The 23,648-nt window shown below is 48.4% G+C and overlaps 1 protein-coding gene across 1 annotated transcript; it reads left to right on the forward strand.

Annotated features, from left to right (window-relative positions):
* On the forward strand, positions 1-22,205 carry MMP28 (matrix metallopeptidase 28). The gene is made up of 8 exons (XM_063112954.1): positions 1-111; positions 11,020-11,099; positions 11,270-11,457; positions 15,936-16,160; positions 18,235-18,480; positions 19,639-19,788; positions 20,714-20,881; positions 21,811-22,205. Exons 1-8 carry the CDS (start codon positions 1-3, stop codon positions 22,203-22,205), a joined length of 1,563 nt encoding a protein of 520 aa, XP_062969024.1.
* Positions 22,206-23,648: the final 1,443 nt, after the last annotated feature.

Consider the following 23,648-nt stretch of genomic DNA (forward strand, 5'->3'; position numbering starts at 1 on the left):
ATGGTGGCGCGAGCCGGCGTCCTGCTGCGCGCGCTGCCGCTGCTGCTGTGGGGCGGCCTGCACGCCGAGCCCGCGGAGCGCACAGGCCAGGAGCTGCGCAAGGAGGTGGAGGTACGGGGTGTGTGCCCGGCCGAGAGAGGTCCGCGTGCTTGAGACCCGCCAGAACTTTACAGTCGGGCCACCTGGCCGTCCTCCCTAAGCGGGCAATCTGCACTACCCTCCCCTGTCCTCCTCCCCTTCACACCTGCACACAAACAGCCGGGGTAGCATTCTCTCCCGTGCCAGGGCTGGGACCACACGGGCACGCGGATCCGCATTGATTGTCGGGGACTGGGGGGGGGGGGGACAGCGACAAGAGCCGATAGACAGGCGGGAGCTGAGAGGGAACCCCCTACCCCAGTTCGGCACGGAGCCACTCTCCCTCACCGCCTAGGCTGGGGAGACTTGACGTTCATTCATCGGATGTCCCCCGAACCGTGTGGAAGCTACCAGGTTGATGAGGCCGAGAGCACTGGCTTCCTGGCTGGTGCTGCCGCTGACCAGCTTGGGCAAGCCATTTAAACTGCTCAGAACTAGTTTCTTCGTCTGTAAAATGGGCAAGAGTAGTGTACTCTTATGAGTAGCTTCTGAGGAACTTCAGGACTGAACTTGAGAAAAGGGGCATTCATGCTGCTACTTTGGACTCAACTGCTTGCTTAGGTGGCACAGGGGAACTTTTTGTGAGGTAGGGGTGGGGATCAATTTGGGGCGTCTGTTTTCTAGGTAGAGGTGATTGTAGTAACACAACAGTAATTTCTTCCTCTAAAAAACATCGCTGTTTGTGTTCTTATTTCTTCTCAAGAATAGGATGGGGTCTCCACTACTTTAAGAAGGGATATAAATAAGTTCCAAATTACTGAACCCAGCGTTCTGATCCCAGACTCTTGCTCCTCTGAGAGCTTCATTCCTGCCCTAAAAATGCCAGTTGAGAGCTTCTCAGTATCCTCCTTTCTCCCCTTCCCTGGAAGGGACAAACTGAATTTGGGAAACCTGTAGAATGAAGAGGGCCCTCTCTGAATGCTCTTCCTTCCATCAGCCAGCTCCCTCAGTGCTCTGGAATATTTGGAAATGACCTTCCTTCAACAGGGGTTCCTCTCTCCAACTTTTTCAGCCTCTCCCCTTCTTGTTCTGTGCTCTCTGTTTTTTTTTTGCACATTCAGGGATTCAGAGAATCACTTTATTTCTCTGAATTTAGACTCTTACAACATCAAGTGCAGAGTCTTCTGGCCCGAGGAGAAAGCTTCTGTCTGTGAAGTCAAGTCTTAGTAAGAGTCCCATTCCACCCCCCACTCCCACCCCCAGTTCAGGTCCCAGGCAATCCTTGGCAAGGGAACAGAGACAATATCTCTGCTGCCCATGCCTGTGGTGGCCCCAGATGGAGTGAATTTCATTTTGGGTTGTGCTTGGGAAACAGTATGTAGCAGATTGGCTCTCTTTCAGTCTATTTAACATAAAGTAGGGGAAGGGATTTTTTAACGCTGAGAACAAGAAATGTTTTAAAAGCATAAAAACTCCAGAAATGTGTAATGGGTGTGTATGAGTCTCTATGCCTATGCATGTACATACGTGTGTGTGTATGTATGTGTGTGTGTGTGTGTGTGTGTGTGTGCAGTTGGGTGTGTGCTTGTGTTTGTGCGCCTATACATGTTTCTGTATATGGCTAATTGCATGGGCTTCGGTGCCAGACAAACCCATATGCCAAACATGGGTAAATCATTTAACCTCTATGAACCTCAGTTTTCTTCTTTGTACAGTTGTGTGTGGTTTCATTGAGATAATATATGTAAAATGCTCAGTGTAGTACCTAGTACACACAAAGCAATCTAGAAAAGGAAGTTGCTCTTGTTGAAGTTATCATTATCTTTATCATTATTTTAGAGAACAGAACTTCAGATTAAAGTCCTGGCTTGGAAACTAGCTCTCCCACAACAATTACACAGACAAAAATGTTAGGCAACTATTTTCAGCATTTATAATAGGCAGCACAGGGCTGCAATTCCTAAGAGACAGCGTTGTAGTTACTATGGCTACATTACAAGTTACCCCACAACTTAGTGAAGTAAAACAACCATGTATTAAGTTCACAGATACTGTGGGTCAGAATTTCAAATAGGGCACATCAGGGTAGCCTGTCTCACATCAGGGCAGCTTGTCTCCAATCTGCAGTGTCTGGGGCTGGAATCATCTGAAGGCTGTTCACTCACATATGTGGTGGTCGATGCTGGCTGTCAGCTGGGGGCCTCATATCCTCTCCACATGGGCCTATCCATATGATCTCTCCGTGTAGGCTAGTTTGAACTTCCTCACAACATGGCAGTTAGATCCCGAGGATGAGTCTTCTGAGAGAATGAGAGAGAAGGATGGGTGGTGGTGGAGTGTATCCTTTTTATAACCCAGAATCAGAAGTTGTGCAGCATCACTTCTGCTGTACTTCATTGGCTAGAGTAGTCACAAGCCCCCACCCAGGTTCAAGGGGAGGGAACATTGACCCCACAATTGGTGGGAGGAGTGTTGAAGTCACATTGTAACAAGAGTGTGGGAATGGGAGATATTGTTGTGGTCATTTAGGAAAATACAATCATCCACAGAAGGGAAACTTATAGAGTGAGCCCCACAGTCACCCCAGCTCTTGGCTTGGGGATAGTTCCCTGACTGCGGTGCCAGGAGCTAGACCCTAAGCAGAGCATAGCAGTCCTGCTGAGCTGAGGTGGCAAAGGTCAGAGTTCAGGGCCTCTGAAGCAGCTGGAATCCATGGAGCAGTGCATTACAGAGGAGGGAGCTACACTGAAAGGGGTTCCCATAAGTCTGTACAGAGGTTTGCTGCAAATCCTTGCCTGAAAGCTGTGCTGGCTTGTGTAGGTTGAGAGTATGCAAGCCTCACCAGAAAACAGCTCTTTGTGATTGAGAACAGAAAAAAGAGTCTAGAAGTTGAGCAGTTCTGGAAGATGGAGGTCTGGCGAAGCTGAAATGGGAAAATACTCTTAAACGCCTTGGGCATCCATCTGAAACAGCAGCGATGCTGGGCTTTAGGAGTGAGGACCATGACCTAAAGTAAAAGCTACTCTAACAAAGCTTAAAAGTGGGTAAACATAAAGTACATTTTTCCCTTTTTATAATTTCCTTAAAAAATAACTGACTGCTTAAAGCAAAATAACATTATAAGTTGGACTTGATAACACATTAAAAAGTAAAAGTTATGACAATAGCCTAAGGGATGGGGGTAGGTGAATGGAATTCTACTGTTGTAAGAATAATACATTTGTGAGTTGGAAGTGTCAGGTGTGAAGTAGGAAATGGGATGTGTCAAGTGGGAAGTGTAAAGTGTTATGGTATCGGTACAATATTCACTCAAAGTGGACTAAACTAGATTATGATGCACTTAGATAAAGGAAGTCACACACACACACACACACACACACACACACACACACCCCAAATTTAAAACCAAGCCTTGATGAGATCTGCAGACTAATTTCTGTCTCTCTATATTTGTATATCCTGGACATTCCATATAAATAGAATCATATAATATGTGGTCTTTTGTGACCGGATAGTTGGAGATTTTAATACCCTACTCCCAGTAATGAATAGAACAAGTATACCAAAAAAAAAAAAATCAGTAAGAATATAGAAGACATGACACCATCAACCATCTTAACCTAATTTATATTAATAGAAAACTACACCAAGAACTCCAGAAAATACATTCTTTTTAAGTACCTGGGACTCATTTACCAAGATAGACCATAAGCTGGGCCGTAAAATAAGTCTCAAAACATTTCAAAAACTGAAATCTTGCAGATTATGTTCTCTTACCAAAATGGAACTAAATAAAAAATCAGAGACAATAAGATATCCAGCAAAGCCCCAAATATTCGGAAACTAAAAAATACATTTCTAAATTACTCACAAGTCAATGAAGAAATCACAGGGAAGTTCGAAAATATTTATAACTGAATAATAATGAAAGTGCATTTAGTATCAGCATTTGTGGAATGCAGCTAAAGCAGTGCTTGGGATGAAATTTACAGCTTTAAATGCCTATAGTAGAAAAGAATAAAGGTTTTAGATCAATGATCTACTTTAAGAAGCTAGAAAAAGAACCGATTAGACCCAAAGGGCATAGAAGGAAAGAAATAATAAAAACAAGCTGTGTGATCATAGACTAGTCCCTTTACTTCTCTGAGCTGCAGTTTCCTCCTCTGTAAAATAAAGGGGCTAACTTTCTTAGATGACTTCTAAGATTCTCTCTAGCTCTAACATTGTTTGGCTTTGGTGTGTTTGTATGTTTGTGTGTCTGTGTGTGTGTGTGCATATGTATGTCTATACATATCACCAACTTGTGTGTTCATATTTGTCTGGAAGTGTCTGCGTTCCCAAGTATGTGTGTGTATCCCTGTACCCCTGTGTGCATGGCTCTATGTGTCCCCTGTGTGCACACAAAGTAATTAAGTTGAAGCCTTTCCGGAGTGGGCTTTGCCACAGAGGAGACTTACTGCTTACAAAGCTGTGTTATGAACAAGTTCATTGTTGCCCACTTAGGAAAATTAGAGCTGCTCACAACACTAGTAAGTAGGAAGAGCCTCCGCTGCTGAGTTGCAAGATTGAGAGTTAATGAATTACATCATTGCCCTGGCCCCTCTCCCATTTCCAGCCAGGCCCTGTCCTGTGCTTGGGTGACAGAGACTGTCCCAAGGGATCTATCTGACATTTTCTTTGCTTGGATCTTCTCTAGAACAGTCGGGCAGTAGTTCCAGGACCTGTCTTCCAGTCGGTGGTCTGTCCATATGTGTGTGGCTACTCCTAGTGTGCCAGTACGAGGAGCTGGATAGTTTGCTTCCCCAGACAGACGTTGGAGCTTCTGTGGAATATCCACCCCCAGATGCAGTGTCTGTTTCTCATACCCCAGAGCCATTCATTTGACTTTTTGTGAGTCAGAAACCCAGAAGCCCAGGCGTGGAAGCCGTTCCCAAGAGCTTAGCTCAGTGACTCATGGGTACAGAGTGAATAGAAGTGCTGAAGAGGCTCTGAAGGGTCCCAGAGGATCACAAGTTGGTAGAAAAGCATTTGTTAAGCCAGTCTGAAAATGAAGGAATCTAGCAAGAGCTGCGTAATAGAAGCAGGAACACAGCAGAGAGAGACAGTTAGACAACTTCTCCCTAAACTCAACCCTGGTTAGGGCATTATTTTGTTCCCTACACTTAGCCCCACAAGCCTAGTGAGGACCATGAGTACATGCAGTGTGGTTATTTGGCATTAGAAAAAGTACTAGATGGGTCTAAGTGGAGAGTGGCCAGCTAATGTTTTCCATCTTCCTTCAGGACAGAAAATGAAAGAAAGAGCAGGGATTACAGCAAAGAGCATCTAGGTTATACCCACATAGAGCTTTGTGAATATGAGACAAGGGACAAGGGAAAGGAGAAGAGAAAGGGACTCAGAAGGGAAGGAAAAGCTTTTGCCCAACATAAAGGAAAGGAGTTGAGCTGGTCCCACTGTCCTGAGGCCTTTCCTAGCCCACAGGAGCCAGGGGGTGAAAGCAAAGCATCCTGGAAGCAGATGTTTGTCTTTTGGAAGGAACATGATTCAGTTTTGTTGAACATCTGTGGCCTGTCAGACGACCTGTTTAGGGTGTGATGGGAGGAGTTGTGATCCCAGCCTGTCTTTGAAAGCTGGAGTTCACTGCCTGAGCAACTTCTTCCCTAGCTCTGCCCTGGGGCCTAATTGCAGAGAACATAGAAGAAATCCAGCTAGAAACACCCCAGTTTTACCTTTTTCCTAGTTGAGGGTCAGCTCCCCAGTGAAGGGAGCAGCTTGGCTCCTGCTCCTTCAGTTTTAAAGCCTCTGAGTGACCCGTTTAAATGTGAGATAAAACATCCTAGGATAGGTGTCAGAGGACTGGGGTTCAAGTATTGGTTCTGTCACTCACTAGGACACTTTAGCAAGACACTGCACTCCCCTGTGACTTAATTGCCTCATCTTTAAAATGGGAATAGCAACACCTGTCCTGTCTATGTTCTTGCAGAGTGAGTGTGAGGTTCAAAGAAGGTGCAACACCTTTAAAAGCTTTACAGTTGTCAAGGACTTACTGTGCTCCTGATTATTAGAAAACATTTTTATTTATAGAACATGTCAGGGCAGAATGCCAACTGTCATCCCTTGCCTCTTACCTTTGCTAATAATGATAAAGATGTACTTGAATGATAAGCATGATCTCACGGAGTCACTATGGAAAAACCAACATCATAATGAAACCTGATATGAGATGTACTATATCATAGGTAAAGCAATATGGTTTCTGAATGAGTTTGCCATTTTGCAATTTTTAAATTCTTGGTTTCATATCTGCTGCTGAAATTCTTTGATGTGGAGGATGTCTAGGAAGATGAGTCCTAGACTCATTTACCAAAGGTCCCTTCCAGCAATAAAGCTCTGTGACTACAGAGGTAGAAATAACATTTTTGGCAGGACAACTGTCATAAAGTTTTCCCAAAGCATCTTCTTATTGGCTTTTCACAACACTCCTGTGAGAAAGATAAAGCAGTATTTTTTCCCCCATTTTATATTTTGGGGCATGGAAAGGTTAAGTAACTTTTTTATAGTTCACACAGCTAGTCAGTTGCAGAAGCAAGCCTGCACTAACAGAACTGGCATATATCTTAGAGCCCTAATCCAACTCCCTCATTTTATAGAAGAGGACCCTGAGGCCCAGAGAGGTACAGCATTTGCCTAAGAACACACAGCAGTAGTACCAGAAATAAAACTGAAGACGCTTAGTCCAATGCTCTTGCCCTGCCAGTCCAATGACTCAGATTCTTGACTCGGGGCTAGGATTCATTTTGCTGCACCTCATTGCTAGTCTTGCCCTGCTCAGAAATGACCAGAATGTCCCCTTCCCTGAGGCACTAAGTGGGCAGGGCTCTACACACCCTCCCACAGCAAGTCAGGACAGAGGCAGCACTAGAACCCCCAGAGCTGTGATTCCACCCAGCTGGCTGGGTCCTGGGAGAACCATTCTCACTTTACCCAGACACCACAGCCACTCTCCAGGAAGGTGGCCCCAGCCCTAACCAAGTGAGTGAGGCATGTTGGCACAAGCTTTTAGGCCAGTGCAGGGTGAGTCACCTAAAGGGGCACAGCCCTCCAGCTTCCTCTCCATTCAGCTCAAGCCTTGGGCTCCTCAGGAGGGAGGATGGGTGGAGAACAGGGAAAAAAGAAAAACCTGGAGCTTGAACTTCAAGGCGGGGAAGAGGGGCCTGGACACTTCCTTTATGAAGTGGGACAGGGATGCCCCCAGGTAGAGCTCAGAGAATCCCTAAGACAACACAGGACAAGCCCGCAGGAAGATGGAAGTCTAGAAGGGAAATGAATCCCCCAAGGGGGTTAGTGGTAGAGCTGGGATAAAAACTGGAGCTATACCTCGCAGTCCTGTGTCTTCTCCTGAGGTTACTTTGCCATGCTACCACCCCTCCTTCCCGACCCCATACCCCAGCTCTTTCTCCCATGCACAGTGGGGTGTTCCACCTTTGCAGGGAGAAACTGAGGCATAGCAAATGGGCTTGCAGAAGAGGGTTAGGGACAGCTCCAGGAGCAGAGGGAGTCTCAACTCTGCCACCTTCTCACACAAGGTTGTGTATCTGCTTCCACTCAACAGCGCTTTAGAGCACTCAGCACTGACAGTATTAAGGGGCCCCTTCCCATATGTAACTTTAAAATGTTTAAATATATGCCTATTAAGCATAAAATAAGTATAAGAGAGTCCATAAACCCTCATAATCTCCATTATAATACATCAATGCTTTTATGGAAACATAAAATGTCAAATTCTTAAAATTTCTTATTCTTTTGGTGCCTCTACTTGGCTGGGGTCCTGGGCAAGTGCTCATTCTACTTACTGGAAATTCAACTCTGCATTGCAACCTACAGGGTCCCAGAGACAGGCAGGAAGAAAGGCCCAGGACTTCCCCTCTGATGGACCCCTGAGAAAGGCCTCCACCCTATCCTGCCCTCCACCCCACCTTGCCTGCCAGAGTACCAGGCACAGCAGCCCAGCCAGGAAACAGGAGACGCCGCCAGTCAATTTTCCCTCCCTCCATCCCCTCTGTCCAAGGCTTCATAGTTCCAGAACTGGAGCCAACTCCCTGATAAGGGCTGGGCGGGTTCGTGCAGAGAGGCATAAGGAAGTGCCAGCCACGTTGACCTGTGACCCAGTCTCTCCCAAGTCACTTGCCTAGCAAAACTGCTCCTAAGGAGACATTACCTCCCTGGCTTCGTTAGCCCTCTGTCCATCCTCACCAGGGGAAAGGGAGGAGACAAGGAAGAGAACCAGACACCTGGGTGAGGTGAGGCAGTCTGACGTAGAAGCACCTGAATTGAAAACAGAGGTGTAACTACAGCTGTTAGGTTGCATTCCAAAAGTCTGTTGTTAATTCCCTCTAAGGGAAATCAACCAGATGAACTGTTTGTTGAGCATTTGCTATGTATCAGGCACTATGCTAGATGTACATTGCTTTATTTTAATCCTTCTGGGAACCTGTGAGGTGAATCTTATTCTCACACTGTGAGTAAAGAAACAGAGGCTCAGAGAGGTTAAGTAATTTGTCCCTGGCCACTCAGCAGAGTCAGGGTTGGGAACAGATTCTCAATCCCAAACCTGGTGGCTATTCCATGACACCACATTATGTTGAACAGTAAATAGTTTTCCAGATTAAGTCACTAGAACCCCTTTAATCCATTATGCATCCAAAAATAGTTTACATTTGTAAAGAGAAAAAAGAAAACAATAGTGCCAAAATACTAATAAATTAAGGCAGAAAAACAATAAAACAGACTTGGAGGGTGTTCTGTTGTCTAGAATGAGGGTTCCTTATGGAAAGTGGCTTTCTTAAGAGGATGTGGAGGTCACCGAAGAAGAGTGTAAATGAAATCCACAAAGAGGAGGCTGGATACTTGCAAAGACTCAGGGACATGCTGATCTTGGCTCTTATTGTCTAGTTTCATTCCCAACTTGTGCCTTTTCCTTGCGGCAGCAGCTATGGTTGGAATTATCTTGAGTTAAGAAACACAGCAAAGGGGCTGGCTGGTTAGCCAAGTTGCTTAGAGTGTGGTGCTGATAACACCAAGGTCCAGGGTTTGATCCCTATACCAGCCAGCTGCCAAAAAAAAAAAAAAATACAGCAAAGAAAAGTGAGTGTAAGAACAAGGAAGACAGAAAATGATTTCTATATAGGTAACGCAACAAGGAGGGGTAAAAATTAAGAGACTGTGTCTGTGTAAGAATTAAGCAGCTGAGGTGACTTTTTTAATACTAGGTGACATTTATGGGGCTTTATCAGTGAGAAGGGCAAGCAGGGACCTACATGCATTATCCTTCCAAAGGTAGTACTGGTGATAGGTGAGAATGAGTCAGACACAGCTGTCGACTGGCCTTAAAGAACTTGGTCACAGGGAGAGCAGCTTTCACGTATGTGAGGGCAAGCAGGGAGTAAAAGGCATGTGGAGTGTGAGATGTTCTCTAATTGTACTGATTTCCCCAGAAGACGTCATCCAGGGCCACGGCTTTACATCGTCTACATGCTGAAAGATTCTGGCTGCTTCTCTGAGCTCTGGGATCACATAGCCAGTGCCACTTTTACATCACCACATTAATCTTATTCCACCCGCCCCCCATCCATTCCTCCCTCAGGCTTCCTCATGTAGTAAGTGGTACCAACTTCCAAGCCAAAAACTTGGAGCCATCCTGCACTCCTGTCTTTCCTTCATTTCCCACAATGAGTCCATCGGCAAGACTAAAACAAATCTGCACTTCTTACTGCGGCTGACAGCCCTGCCTCTCTGACTTCATCCACCCCTGGCTTCTTCACATTCACTGTGCTCAGCCTTCCTCTGTCCCTCAAACATGTCAACTTCGTTCCTAGCTCAGGGCTTTTGCATTTGCTGTTCCCTCTGCCTGGAATAACCTTTCCTACCTCGTTGCATGGCTGGCTACTTCTCATTCTTTAGGACTCGGATCAAATATCAGCTCCTTAGAGAGTCCTTCCCTGACCTCCTGATGTAAAGTTTCTCTAAATTATTCTTGATCACATCACTTGGTTTCTTTTACACCTAGCAGGTGCATGATAACAAATGAATGAATGAAAGAAGGAAGTTGCAGTTTTCTAATTCAAAAAATATATCCCTAAAGTGTCAAGTTTTTATATCAATTATAAAGTTGAGGGTAAGTGCACATGTTTTTCATAGAGCCTTAAATATATCTGCATTTTGGGGGACGAGAGTTGTTTAGGAAGAAGCCAGAGTTAGAGAGATAATTCCCAATCCAGGCATGGAAGAGACAGCACCTGATCATCTCCTGATATGGGAAGATTTTTCTAGAGAGTTTAGATGTTTCAGGAGCAAATCTGATGCACATGAATAGTGTATATCTATATAACACATATTATAATAGCTACTCTGTATGGAGACCTTCCTATATAACAGGCACTGTGTTAAGTGCTTTAAAAGCACTATGAGGATTAATCCTCATCAAAAAAAAAAAGAAAACAACTTGTAAGAAAGTACTATTACTAAACCCATTTTACAGTTGAGAAACCTGTGGTTTAGAGAAGTAACTTGCTAGCTGGAATTCAACCCAGGCCAGCCCAACTCCAGAGCCTGTAACTGTATTATCCAGCATGTCCTGTTACATTTCTAACAATGCCAGGAGATATGCAGGGCAGGTATTGCTGGCCCAGTTTTAGAGGTAAGGAAGCTAAGGTTGAGAGACATTGAGCGACTTGCCTGAGATCATCCACCTAGTTAGTGGTGGCCTGGAATTGAATCCCGGTCCTTTTGACTTTAATCCCAGGACACTTCTGCTGTGGTTTATAGACCTTCTTGGAACAAGAGGCGAAATTGGGCAGGAAATGTGTGCCGTGGACCCTTGGAGACCAAGGAAGGGGAGAGGATGCTGCGTGTTAGGAGAATCTGATGTTCCTCTTTCCCTAGGCATTCCTGGAGAAGTATGGATACCTCAATGAACAGGTCCCCAAAGCTCCCACCTCCACTCAATTCAGCAATGCCATCAGGTAGGATGCAGGGATGTGGGGGACTTCGGGGTGTTAGGGTGCAAACCTCCAGTTGTCTCGCTCCTCCTTCTGGAAGGCTGGCTGGCCAAGCCCCAAGAAGCAGGCCTCCCTGCCCTCACCCCTACCACCTACCTCCCTTTGCGGTCCTGTATCTCAATTCCTCCTGACAGAGAGTTCCAGTGGGTGTCCCAGCTGCCCGTCAGTGGCATGCTGGACCGCGCCACCCTGCGCCAGATGACTCGACCCCGCTGCGGGGTTGCAGATACTGACAGTCATGCAGCTTGGACCGAGAGAATCAGTGCCCTGTTTGCTGGACGCAGGACCAAAATGAGGCGGAAAAAACGCTTCGCAAAGCAAGGTGAGCACTGTTAAAATCCAGCTAGGCTAGGATTCCCCAACGTCCTGAAGCCCCTGGAGAAAAACGGCTCAGCCTGGGACTGGGCTTTGTCAGTAACCTCTCTTCCTTAGGGCGGGAGGGGTGGGCAATAGGACCTCTTGACGTGAGGACCATGATTGTGAATACAGACATTTAAATCAGAATTATTCCTAAATTGATGAATTGTCATCATATGAGTATTTTCCAGATCAAACCCCATCAAGCCCACTTAATTCCTTGATCAATTTTCTACACAGGGCAGTTAAATTGTTTCCAACATTTTAATGTACATTTTACTGAAGTTATTGTCATCAGAGTCAATTCTTTTTTGTTACAATTATCAACAAAGATGTGATCCATCTATCAGTTTTATTTTGTGCATAGCACATTTTTAATAGCTTTACTGAGATACAATTCATGTACTATATAATTTATCCATTTAAAGTGTACAATTCAGTGGTTTTTACTGGTTTTGCAGAATTGTGCAACTATTACCACAATCTTATTCCAGAACATTTTTTTATCACCTCCAAACAAACTCCATGCCTATTAGCAGTTACCCCTGTTTTCCCTCCCTCAAGCCTCTGGCAACCACTCATCTACTTTTTGTCTTTATGAATTTGCCTATTCTGAACATTTCATCATAGTACATTTTACACATTACATTTTCTGCTCTTGTGATGTTCCTTTTATAGCTTTATTTTGTTTCTTTACCTCTTTTTTTTTTTTTTTCTTTACTGAATTCAATATTCCAGGGTCAAATGGTACAGATCTAAGATTTATGAAGATTTGATTCTTCTGTCAATTTTTCACAAACAAGTTTTATTAGGTCTAATTTTAGCATCTTGATTGCTTTTACTAAGTCTAGTTTTCTCTGATCAATTTTTGCAGTTTTTGAGATTTCTTTTTTTTTTTTTTTTTTTTTTAAAGATGACCGGTAAGGGGATCTCAACCCTTGACTTGGTGTTGTCAGCACCACGCTCAGCCAGTGAGCGAACCGGCCATCCCTATATAGGATCCGAACCCGTGGCCTTGGTGTTATCAGCACCGCACTCTCCCGAGTGAGCCACGGGCCGGCCCAGTTTTTGAGATTTCTAATACGACGGAGTTTTTCAGTTAGATTTTCATCAATAATTAATTTTACTGTGAGCATTTTGGGCCATTGCAGTTTTCATTTATTTGTGTTAACTACTTTTACCAGTAATAGTCATTATGAGCAGAACAGAAGGCCCATGGTTCGTTTTCATTTAACTAATCTGTAAGGAAATTGTGGGCATGTCCCTTCCAATGGAAGGGATAACAGTCCCTTCCATTGTTAGAAGGTGCTGCTTCGAGGTGTTTGCCAATCTAATTCTGCTGCGTCTACACATCTAGCCACTCTGGGTCTCCAGTACTGACTGACCCAGCTGGTAAAGCAAGGAATCAGCGATGGGGGACAGGCTCTGGGGTCAAGATTTCCCTGGTGTCAACATGTTCTGCATTCCACTGTGTTTCTAGGCAGCAGAGGGGAAAAGTGAAGTAGCAGAAAGGAGAGACAGGAGCTCAGGAGGTGCTGCTAGAACAGAGAGAGCTGCATCCCTGGACCCAGAGGTCCTGGGTTCAAGTCTCAGCTCTGTGACCCAGGCCATGTCACCTTGCTCACTGAGAGTCTGTTCCCTCAGGAGAGATGGTCCCTGATTACCACGTGGCAGGAGCTTGTGAGAATACAGTGGAAAGTGGGGCAGCACCAGAAACAATCTCAGCGGCTCACTTGGAACCTGAGCTCTAGAGATGCTTCCTTCTGCTTGTATCTCACTTCTCATGCCCTAAGGAAGGTCTAATGGAGTTCGTTTTTCACTCTGCAATTTGGGGCATCCCTTTTGGACAGAAGATAGCGTCACTTAGTTGCCAGATAGAATACAGGATGCCCAGTTAAATCTGAGTCTCAGATGAACAACAAATAATTGTTTTATTTTTATTTTTTAAAATTATTTGTTGTTCATCTGAAATTCAGATTTAACTGGGCATCCTGTATTATTTGCTAAATCTGGCAACCTTGTTCCAGGAACCTGCTCCTTTCTACACCTGCAGGTCTGATTTTTAATCCTTCCTCTTCCGTCACAGAGCTGGTGCAAGTGGAGGGCATGGGGTTGTCCCTGGGGTAGAAAAGGCAGGAGAAAGGAGTGGGTAGTTACTGAGCACCTGCAGCCTGCCAGGCAGCTTTGAGTTGCAGTCTATTTCAGCCTCACATCCTACCATGAGGGAAGTCTTCTAACCCCTCTTTGCAAATAAGGAAACTGAGGCTTGGAGAGATTCCATAATTTGTTATGTAAGTTTGCAAATGGAAGTACTGGGATTCCAGCCCACATTCTTTCCACAGTATCAGTTGCCTGCTAGGAGTCAGGACTCCAAGGTCCTTCCCAGGCAAAGCTAGCTCTCCTCCCCCTCCCCAGCTCCTTTTCCTCCCCTCTTCCTTTTTGGACTTTGGAGCAAGGGTGTGAGAGGTGCAGTGCCAGGTGCTACTGGGCCTGGGAATTGCCATGAAAACCAGCCCTGCTTAGCCAGGAATCTGGGATGCGGCCTGAAGCAGTTGGCCTTCCTCAAGTGAGCAAATCTGGAGGAAGACGGGGAGGGGACTCAGGCTGCTGGCCCCTTCCTTCCCAGCAGTCACACCAGCAACCCCCCACCCTGCTCCCTCCCAAGGGAAACAGTTATTTTCTCTCAAATCCTGTTCCTATTCATTCATCCTCTCTGTCCTTTCCTCAAACACACACGCATGCATACACACACACCCACACCCACACCCACAAGTTTTGCAGAGGATTTAGCCTGACACCTTCATAGGCTACTTGGAATGAGAGAATTGCCCACCCTCCCACCTTCCCTACCTGTGGAGTGAGGGCATCCCCCAGCTGCAAAGAGGCAGAAGGAGCTCCCTCACACTTTGCTAGAGGATTAAAGGTTTGTCAGGGGCACCAGTCACCCACAGCAGGCTGTGAAAGAGCCCAGCGCCAGCCAGCCGGTCTGGTGCCCAGTGAAGACTTACAGCGTGACTAGCAGAAGTGCTATTGGTGCGTAATGAACTCTCAGCCAGCGCCTCTGGACCCCAGGCCTTCCCCCACCTTCCTTATCTCCCTCCCTTCTTTAAAATCATTCCCTCTTCCCTCCCAGAGGGTTGGTCACTGGCTGGGAGGCAGAGGTTGGGTGGCTGCCAGGCCAAACAGGCCCAGGGAGACAGCATTGCCTTGAATGGAGCTTGGCTCAGGGGCGGGAGAAGGGACATACCCCTCCCCCACTTCCAGGGGTAGGGAGGGGAAGGGAGTCCAGCCCCTCTGCTCTGAGACCTTCCTATCCATTTGTAGAATTTAGCTCTGCTTTGCCCCAGAATAGTGATGTTTAGACAGAGTTAGAAGCCTTGAGTCTCAGCAAATATGTCTGCTCATCTATGTGGTATAATGGAAAGAGCGCTGGATTAGGAGTCAGGGCCTAGCTCAGCTGCTCATTCTGTGACCCTGGGTGGGACCCTTCCCCTGGATTTCAGTTACCCCACCCTGGGCCCAGGAGTCCAAGCTGCGAGTCTTCCACTTGAGCTCACAGTCTCAGCCCTTGAGTTTGCAGGCCTCAGAAGTAGCCCATGAGAAACTGGGGATCCGGACTTTCTAGCCACCCTGTTCCTGGGTGCATACTGAACTGCAGATGGACCCAGATTCAGCTGGCTTGGGGCTGGGGCAAGAGGCCAGAGTCTTGGCCCTCAGGGAGGAATTGCAGTTTGGGGCAAAAGGAGAGAAACTCTTAGCAAAGCTGAGATGGAAAATGTTCTCTCAGTCAGTGACAAAACACACCCTTTGTTCTTACTTGTTTTCACCTCAGAGCTCTCTGGAGTCCCTGAGGAAGAGAGGAGGAGAGCAAGGGGCAGGAAAGAACCTCATATAAATGGCTCCTGTGGTTGCTGGCCAGCACAGGCCAGAGGCACTGGAAAGGGCAGGGTGAAGCCTCCAGGAGATGGCAGGATGGTGTGGTGGGGGCAGTCACAGCTGTGGCCTCCACGGCCCCACCTCTCCTCCAGCTGACACTGCAGGCAGGGGCAGGGATATGCTGGCAGCAAGAGGCACAGAACTGTTTTCAGCCTCAGCCCAGTCTGTGGGGAAGAATAAGACCCCAGACTGAGGGGTGCAGACAGACTCCTTCAGGCTGGGACTTTTTCTGGGCAGAAGCTGCATCCCCTGCCTCAGACTGGGACCTCCCCAGGCTAAGCCCCCAGCCTGGGGACTGTCCAGGTCAGGAGCAGTACACTCAGTCTAAGGGCTCCCCTCAGCAGAGGCAGTATCTCCCCAGCCAAATGGGGGCTGCCCAGGGCAGGGGCTGTGTCTTCCCCATCAGTTCCGGGGCTCCCTGGGGAAGGACCTACCTCCCCATCATTCTGGGTCTGTGGGGACCAGACTCAGGCTCTGCAGCAAGTGACATGCCTTTCTGGGTGGCAGGCAACAAATGGTACAAGCAACACCTCTCCTACCGCCTGGTGAACTGGCCTGAGCGTCTGCCCGAGCCTGCAGTTCGGGGAGCCGTGCGCGCCGCCTTCCAGTTGTGGAGCAACGTCTCAGCGCTGGAGTTCTGGGAGGCCCCGGCCACAGGCCCCGCTGACATCCGACTCACCTTCTTCCAAGGGGACCACAACGACGGGCTGGGAAATGCCTTCGATGGCCCAGGTGCTGATGCAAAGCCTCTCTCCACACAGCAGGAGGGGAATCCAACTAGGACAGGCAGGCTGGAGGTGGCAATGGAGCATTCACTCTCCCTGTGGCCATGGCCAAGCCACATCCCCCTCCAATGAAATGGGAACAGTGGTCCCTGCCCTATTATGTACCACATCTGAAGGGACGGTCAGATAAGGTTCTGTATGGGACATATTTTATGAACTCTAAAGAAACTATTTATTCTGGGAGCATCTTCTGAGGTCCCATCATCAATCTCCTGCCTCTAGACAGGCCCATACTTCTCTTGTTCTCCAGGATGGATGTTTTCCAGACCAGAGCCTTAAAAAACATCCACTGCCCCACCACTGCTTCCCCTCCCCATCAAATACCCCCCACCCAAATACCACAGGGCAAGAGGCATTCTACCCCCTGACAGCTATGGAAGTGCTTCACATACCCACAGCCACAGATAGTTCTATTTGTCCCCAACCTGAAGGCTTCTAGATGACATTTAAACTGCTCCACTCCCATTCTGCCCAACACCAGCCTTCAGAACCTACATATGGGCTATTTGCCCATATTTCCTCTCTCCCAATGGGGAAAGGAAACCTGATGGGACCCCTTCAGGGTGGGGATTTAAGCCCTTGTGTGGCCTGGGAACTTGGGCCCCCATCTTCCTTGCACTACCCTGTTTTCCATCAAGCCCACCTATGGCAAAGTCCACTTTCAGGCTCTACTGCTGGGACCCGGGTTAGGACTGGGAGAAATCTAGGCCTTGCAAGAATCCACATGTAGCACACACACATGCTTGTATGTAACTCACTTCACCCATGATACCTACATGCATACCCAGACAGAGTTCACTAGCTAAGACAGCACTGTACAAGGAGTCAGGACTTTGTGCTCCCCAAGCACCTCTCTGATTTGGGACAGATGCTTTGTCTTTTAAATTTTGATCTGCTCCCGTCTGAAACCTGCCCATCTGTCTGCCTGTGAGAGCTGAACAGTGCGAACAGTGCTTGAAACAGCTGGAGGTATGTTCAGAATAGGAGGCATGTATTCCTTCACATGGCCGACTCTCCATGCCCCAGGAGATGTCAGCCTCTCCCCTTAATGTCAGCTTCCTGACCTTTGTCAGTCCCTGTTGGCCTGGGCTCTGAGAAGGCAAAGCTGGAAGGATCCTCAACAAGCTTCTAGGCCAACATTATCACAGCAGTTTGCTCACTCCTGTGTCAGGGCCACCTGCCCCTGCAGAAAGTGAATTGTGAGGGGTAGGGCCCTGGAATCTGCAGGTCTGATAAGATCTGTCTATGTCATACTAAAAGTTTGGGGATCACTGATCCAGTCCAACTCCCTCTGCTCACTACTGTTACAAGCAGGGAAATAGAGGCCCACAGAGGTGCCCTGGCACAGAGAGGGCAAGAACACAAGCATATATACATATATGTGTGTATTTATTAAGTAAAGTATATAGACACATAAAAGTGCACCATATCATATGTTTGCAGTTTGGTGAAGTTTCACACACCAAACACACCCAGCACCAAGCTCAAAAAACAGAACAGAAGGTCCCATCATATCCCGCTTTAGGGGTAACCACTATACCTACTCCTAGATCTTTTTGAAAATAATCCTTATGCAGCACTTATGTGCTAGGCACTGTTCTAAATACCATATGTAACATACATGTGTACAGACACACACAAACATATTTATTCCTCAGAACAAACCTAGGGGAAAAAAAGCTTATTATAGTCATTCCCATTTTCAGATCTGGAAGCTAAGACACGGAGGGGTTAGGCTACCTGTTCAAGGTCACACAGCTAGTAAATGGTAAAACTAGGATTAGAACCCAGGCAGTTTGCCCCCATGGTGTATCTGTACCACACTGCCTATTAGGTATCCACGCCCCACGGCCTGGTCATCTACTCGCCTCTCCACACTTCAGCTTCTGCCAGACTTAACTAGGAGGGAAATTATACAGCAGAAAACAGCCACACGCATTCCAGTGGCATTTGAGCCGGGACGTGGGGACGTGGGGACGCCGCGGGCCGCGGCTCCCCCTGACCCTCTGCGCCGCCTGCAGGGGGCGCCCTGGCGCACGCCTTCCTGCCGCGTCGCGGCGAAGCCCACTTCGACCAAGACGAGCGCTGGTCTCTGAGCGGCCGCCGCGGCCGCAACCTGTTCGTGGTGCTGGCGCACGAGATCGGCCACACGCTCGGCCTCACCCACTCGCCGGCGCCGCGCGCGCTCATGGCGCCCTACTACAAAAGTCTGGGCCGCGACGCGCTGCTCAGCTGGGACGACGTGCTGGCCGTGCAGAGCCTGTATGGTGAGCCCCCCAGCCATGCCCCGCTCCTGGCGCCACCCCTGTCCCCAGATCTCCAGCCCTTGGACGCCGGCTCCTCAAACAGGATTCCTGTCCTAAAGCGGTATGTGGTGCCGAGCCAGGAGGCCTGAGTTCAAGTTCATCCCTGATTAGCAGGTGCTCTTGTGCAAAGCTTTTCCCCTCTGAGACCCCTCTGTTTTACCTTCTCTGAAAACGGAGGATTAAGGCCCTGCTAATCTCACAGGGCTGTTGTGCTAGTGGGTATAAACATGCTTTGTAGCCTGAAAAACCTACACAATGTAGTAGTAACCACTGCTATCTCATAAGTATCTACCATAGACAGGCACTTAACATACAATACACCCATGAGGTAAGTATCTTTTTATTCAGGAGAATGGGGCTCAGAGAGGTTAGGTAACTTGCCCAAGGTCACACAGGAAGTAGCAAATGGACTCTGCTTCACTCCTCTCATAAGTGAAGGAGATTGGTGTAATTATTATTATTATTATTTTTTTTTTTAAAGATGACCGGCAAGGGGATTTTAGCCCTTGGCTTGGTGTTGTCAGCACCATGCTCAGCCGCTGAGCAAACCGGCCATCCCTATATAGGATCCGAACCCGTGGCCTTGGTGTTATCAACACCGCACTCTCCCGAGTGAGCCACAGGCCGGCCCTGATGTAATTATTATAATCGCTACTTCGGGTTTTTTTGTTGTTTTTGTTTTGTTTTTAACTATCTTTCAACTTTATTGCTACTTTGGGGTTTTATGTTTATATATGTGTTATACATATATATATATAATTGCTGTAGTTAGCACACCTTGTGTCCCTGAACTCTGTCCTCGTGCCACCTGTGTTGCCCAGGACTCAAGGATGAGGACCCTCTGCCCTTTTTACTTCCAAACCCTTGCTTGGTCCCCCACTCCAATTTTGTCTCAGTAGGTCCCTCTTTCCCAGGCTGTCGGGTAAGAGAGAAAATTCCTGGGTTTAGTGCAATTATGGTTACCACCAACAACCAGGGACAACTCTTAACTTCCACTGTCACTCTCCTTCCCTGCTCCTCATGTTATATAATTATGAAAGGAACCAAAGGGGAGGTCTTGAGCACACAACATACCCCAACCCGTGTGTGTTCTCCTGTTCTTCTCTCCTTCCCATAAAGGGAAGCCCCTAGGGGGCTCAATGGCCATCCAGCTCCCAGGAAAGCTGTTCACTGACTTTGAGGCCTGGGACCCCCAAAGTCCCCAGGGTAGGCGCCCTGAAACCCGAGGTCCCAAATACTGCCACTCTTCCTTCGATGCCATCACTGTAGGTAAGATGGTCCCACCCATGCCTTGCTTCCTTCTTCCTTCCTCCCCCACATCTTCTGGGGTCTCCAGGGCTGGGAGTACAAGGCGGGAGAGGTGGGTATAAAATCTAGAAATTCCAAGCCACATACATTCTGCAGGATTCAGCCCACACCCAAGCAAAACACTGCTCCCTCCCGCCCACCTGTGCATGCCACATTCTCTGCTTGTCAGTTTGGGAAGCTGGTGTAGAAGACATCCCCTTCAACCCCCTGAAGGTTCTTTGAAAAATCACCTGATAAACACAGATTAATATGAAGAAAAGGCATAACAAATTTTATTATATCATAGTTATACATGACATGGGAGCCTGCAGAATGAAGACCCAAAGATAGAGGGAAAATTGTCCATACTTATGCTTAGGGGCTATGAAGCAGGCACAGCTGTGTAGAAATGTGATTGGACAAGAAAAGTGTGCTCTGATGCTAACAGACTGAGTGCAGAAAGTCGGCAAGGCCTGTCTGTTCAGATTCTTCTTGTCCTCTCTGTGTAGCATTCATTCCTCCAGGGTATGGGGCAGGACCCTTTCTGGAATGGGGGTCTTATGACCTACAATCAGACAAGGTAAATCAGAGAATTTCTTTGTGGTTAGCTCCAAGACAGAGAGGTGGGGGTTGGGGGTTGGGGGGAGGATTAGAGTATATCTGTGGCCCGCCTTGGGGAGGAGGGATTCTGGTCTCTATGGCTTGCCTCGGGGGAGAATGAGGCTGAGAGACAGGAGGGCAGGAGAAAGTCAGAGGACAACTTTGTTTTTGAGGCTGCTGTGCTCTGAGGCCTTCACTTTGGGATGTCACTTTCTGGGCCCCAGCACTGCTTTCTAGGACAGCACATTCCCTGGAAAGCAACAGAAGGCTGATGGTCATTCCTCAGTTCTCTCTTGTCTCTGGGCAGATGGGCAACAGCGACTGTACATTTTTAAAGGGAGCCACTTCTGGGAGGTGGCAGCTGATGGCAATGTCTCAGAGCCACACCCACTACAGGAAAGGTGGGCTGGGCTGCCCCCCAACATTGAGGCTGCCGCAGTGTCACTGGAGGATGGAGACTTCTACTTCTTCAAAGGTACCAGCCCTAGAGCAGCTGGGAAAATTAAGGTCTAGAGAGGGGAGGTGTCCTGCCTAAAGTCAAAAGAGGACAAAAGAGAGGAGGTGTCTCGCTCAGCAAGTCCATGGTGGAGTCTCTATTCCAGCTGGAACCTGTGGCCCCTGGGAAAACTCTACCAGGAGATTTTTTTCAGTGATGGAGTGGGGAGCAGGAGGTGTCAAGGTTGTCCCAGGGAGAGTTTCAGAGAAGAGTCTAGAGGGAAGCCGAGAACTGCTCTTGACCCCTGTAATACAAAAGAAAGAGTCGGATCTTCCTTGAAATCCTGGCTGGGTGAGGTTGGGCGTGTCACTTAATCTTTGGAGCTTGTATTTCTTGAATGGGGGAAATAATAACTTAGGTTTGCTGGGGAAGGAGGATGAAAAGAGAAAAATGACCAAAGAGTGTGCAGTATATAACTAGATACATGTAATGCTTCAGTAAATTGTATTCATTCATTCATTCATTCATTCAACAAATACCGAGTGCTTTCTGTGCATGAGACACAGTCAGAGGTGTTGGGGATACAGAACAGAACAAAACAAAGATCTCTGCCCTCATAAAATTATTAGTAGTAAAGATAGTGAAGAAAGCTTGGGGGCCCACCTGGTTTTACTTTCCTCACCCAGGGAGGGGCCCTGCCCCCTCCCCAATAGATGATAGGTTCATTCAGTGCTGTCTGCCCTCTGCTGACACCTGGTGGAAGTCTAGACCATAATAGTCCCTCTCTTACTACCTCCCCGACCGTTTTTAGTTACTATAACTAGTAGTAATTCATTTGGACTGTCACAAATACTAACAACTGTGAGCTTCAACTTGAGGGGAAGTAGGAGGTGTGGGGGACAGAGGTGGGGTGGGGGACCAGTGGGTGAGATCATCTAGCTCACCCTGGCTCTCCCAATGCCTCCTAGGGAGTCGATGCTGGAGGTTCCAGGGACCCAGGCCAGTGTGGGGTTCCCCACAGCTGTGCCGGGCAGGAGGCCTGCCCCGCCATCCCGATGCGGCCCTTTTCTTCCCTCCTCTACGCCGCCTCGTCCTCTTCAAGGGAGCCCGCTACTACATGCTGGCCCAAGGGGGACTACAGGTAGAACCCTACTATCCCCGTGGCCTGCAGGACTGGGGTGGTGTCCCTGAGGAGGTCAGCGGTGCCCTGCCAAGGCCTGACGGCTCCATCATCTTCTTCAGAGATGACCGCTACTGGCACCTCGACCAGGCCAAACTGCGGGTGACTTCCTCGGGCCAGTGGGCCACTGAGTTGCCCTGGATGGGCTGCTGGCATGCCAATTCAGGGGGCACCCTATTCTGAAGGCACCTAACCACCTCACCACCTAATGAAATGTTGGTGCCCTCCGTTTCCCCTGCCCTGGGGCAGGACCTGTCTTGGAAGCCTCTGAGCCTCCCTGCAGAAGAGCAGGCAGCAGCGCCCCCACCAGGAAGTTTGCCTGCATTTGCTCCCTGAAGAAGGTGGCACTGTCTTTGTGTTGTCCCTACCACATGGAGGTAGGGATGGGATCAATCCAAGGAGAAGCACAAAAGGATCCCGGATTCCACGACCCTTTCCCCCAAGGACCTCTTTCCTCCCCAAGCCTTGGGGATTTTGTTTTTTCTGAAGGTGCACTTTCATCCATAAAGCCACAGCCCTGGGATCCACCAGGGAGGATACAATACTCAACGGAGAGGTTGGAGACTATTTTGCAAGACTGTCCCTTCCCCTAGCTCAGTTTTTGGAAAAGTATGACTTATTTAATCAGAGGCCTCACCCCCAGGACGCTTGGATGAGGGTGAAGGCACAGGGGTCTCCAACCTCAGAGGCTCTTTGGGGGGACAGGACACAGCAGGAGGGACACTGTGCAGGCCTGCTGGGTCCTGGCTTATTGTCTGGGGCTGGAATAAAGAGGTGCCTCCACCTGGTGGGCCTGGAGGTGGGACACAGCCTTCCTTGGGACAGTTCTTCCATCTCTTCCAGCAGAACAGGTGGGCACTGATGTTGGGGGGCCAGGACCATGCTCTTCCATCCAAGCCAGGGCCAGCCAGCTGCGTGTGCATAGTCATGATGGGGGAAAGGGGCCTGCCTATCCTCAAAAAGCAAAATGTCATTGCATCCTCTCCTGCCCCCCAGGCCAAATGGAGGACATGCAGCAGAGAGGTCAGGAGCCTCCCTGGGGGTCAGCATTGCTGCAGGCACTGGGGATGGTTGGGGGAGGCCTTGTGCTCACAATGGCTCCATTCTCCAGGCCACACACGCAGCATTCCCAAAGCTCCTGCTGTCTGGCCAAGAATAGCTGGGATTCCTGGAGAAAGAACCAGCTCCCCAGCCTCCCTGTCTTCTGCCTCAGCCAGTCTCAGCATTTATTTTAGCATCTGGTTCTCTAGTCTGTCCCCGCCCCTCCACACCTGCCAGTGCCTCATCTTGCACACACACCGACCTCAGCAAGCCCGGGCTTCCAGGCGAGGAGAGAACCGTCTGGCAAGGGCTCAGCCCTCAGCTCCCCACGGGCATTCCTGGCCCTACGCCTTCATTTTCTTCTTGGCGCAGTGGGGAGGATGGCCTTTGACTGCCCTTGGATGCAAGTGCCTTGTACCGCCCTGTCCTGCGGAGGCGCGAGGGAGAAGCCTCTTTGCCCACACTCTTCCCTCTGGCTTGAACCCCAGGAGAGGGGAGGAAGGGCCCATCTCCATCCCCCCCCACCCCAGCCACCTCATCTCACCCCCATCTCGAGGCACTGACACTTTGATTAGAGGCTTTATT

This window comes from Cynocephalus volans, chromosome 10, assembly GCF_027409185.1.
Source record: "Cynocephalus volans isolate mCynVol1 chromosome 10, mCynVol1.pri, whole genome shotgun sequence".
NCBI classification, from domain to species: Eukaryota; Metazoa; Chordata; class Mammalia; order Dermoptera; family Cynocephalidae; genus Cynocephalus; species Cynocephalus volans.

Coding starts and splice junctions, on each gene's coding strand:
- MMP28 (XM_063112954.1), top strand. CDS start 1: ATGGTGGCGCGAGCCGGCGTCCTGCTGCGCGCGCTGCCGCTGCTGCTG. Junction 112..11,019: donor AGCTGCGCAAGGAGGTGGAG/GTACGGGGTGTG, acceptor CTCTTTCCCTAG/GCATTCCTGGAGAAGTATGG. Junction 11,100..11,269: donor CAATTCAGCAATGCCATCAG/GTAGGATGCAGG, acceptor TCCTCCTGACAG/AGAGTTCCAGTGGGTGTCCC.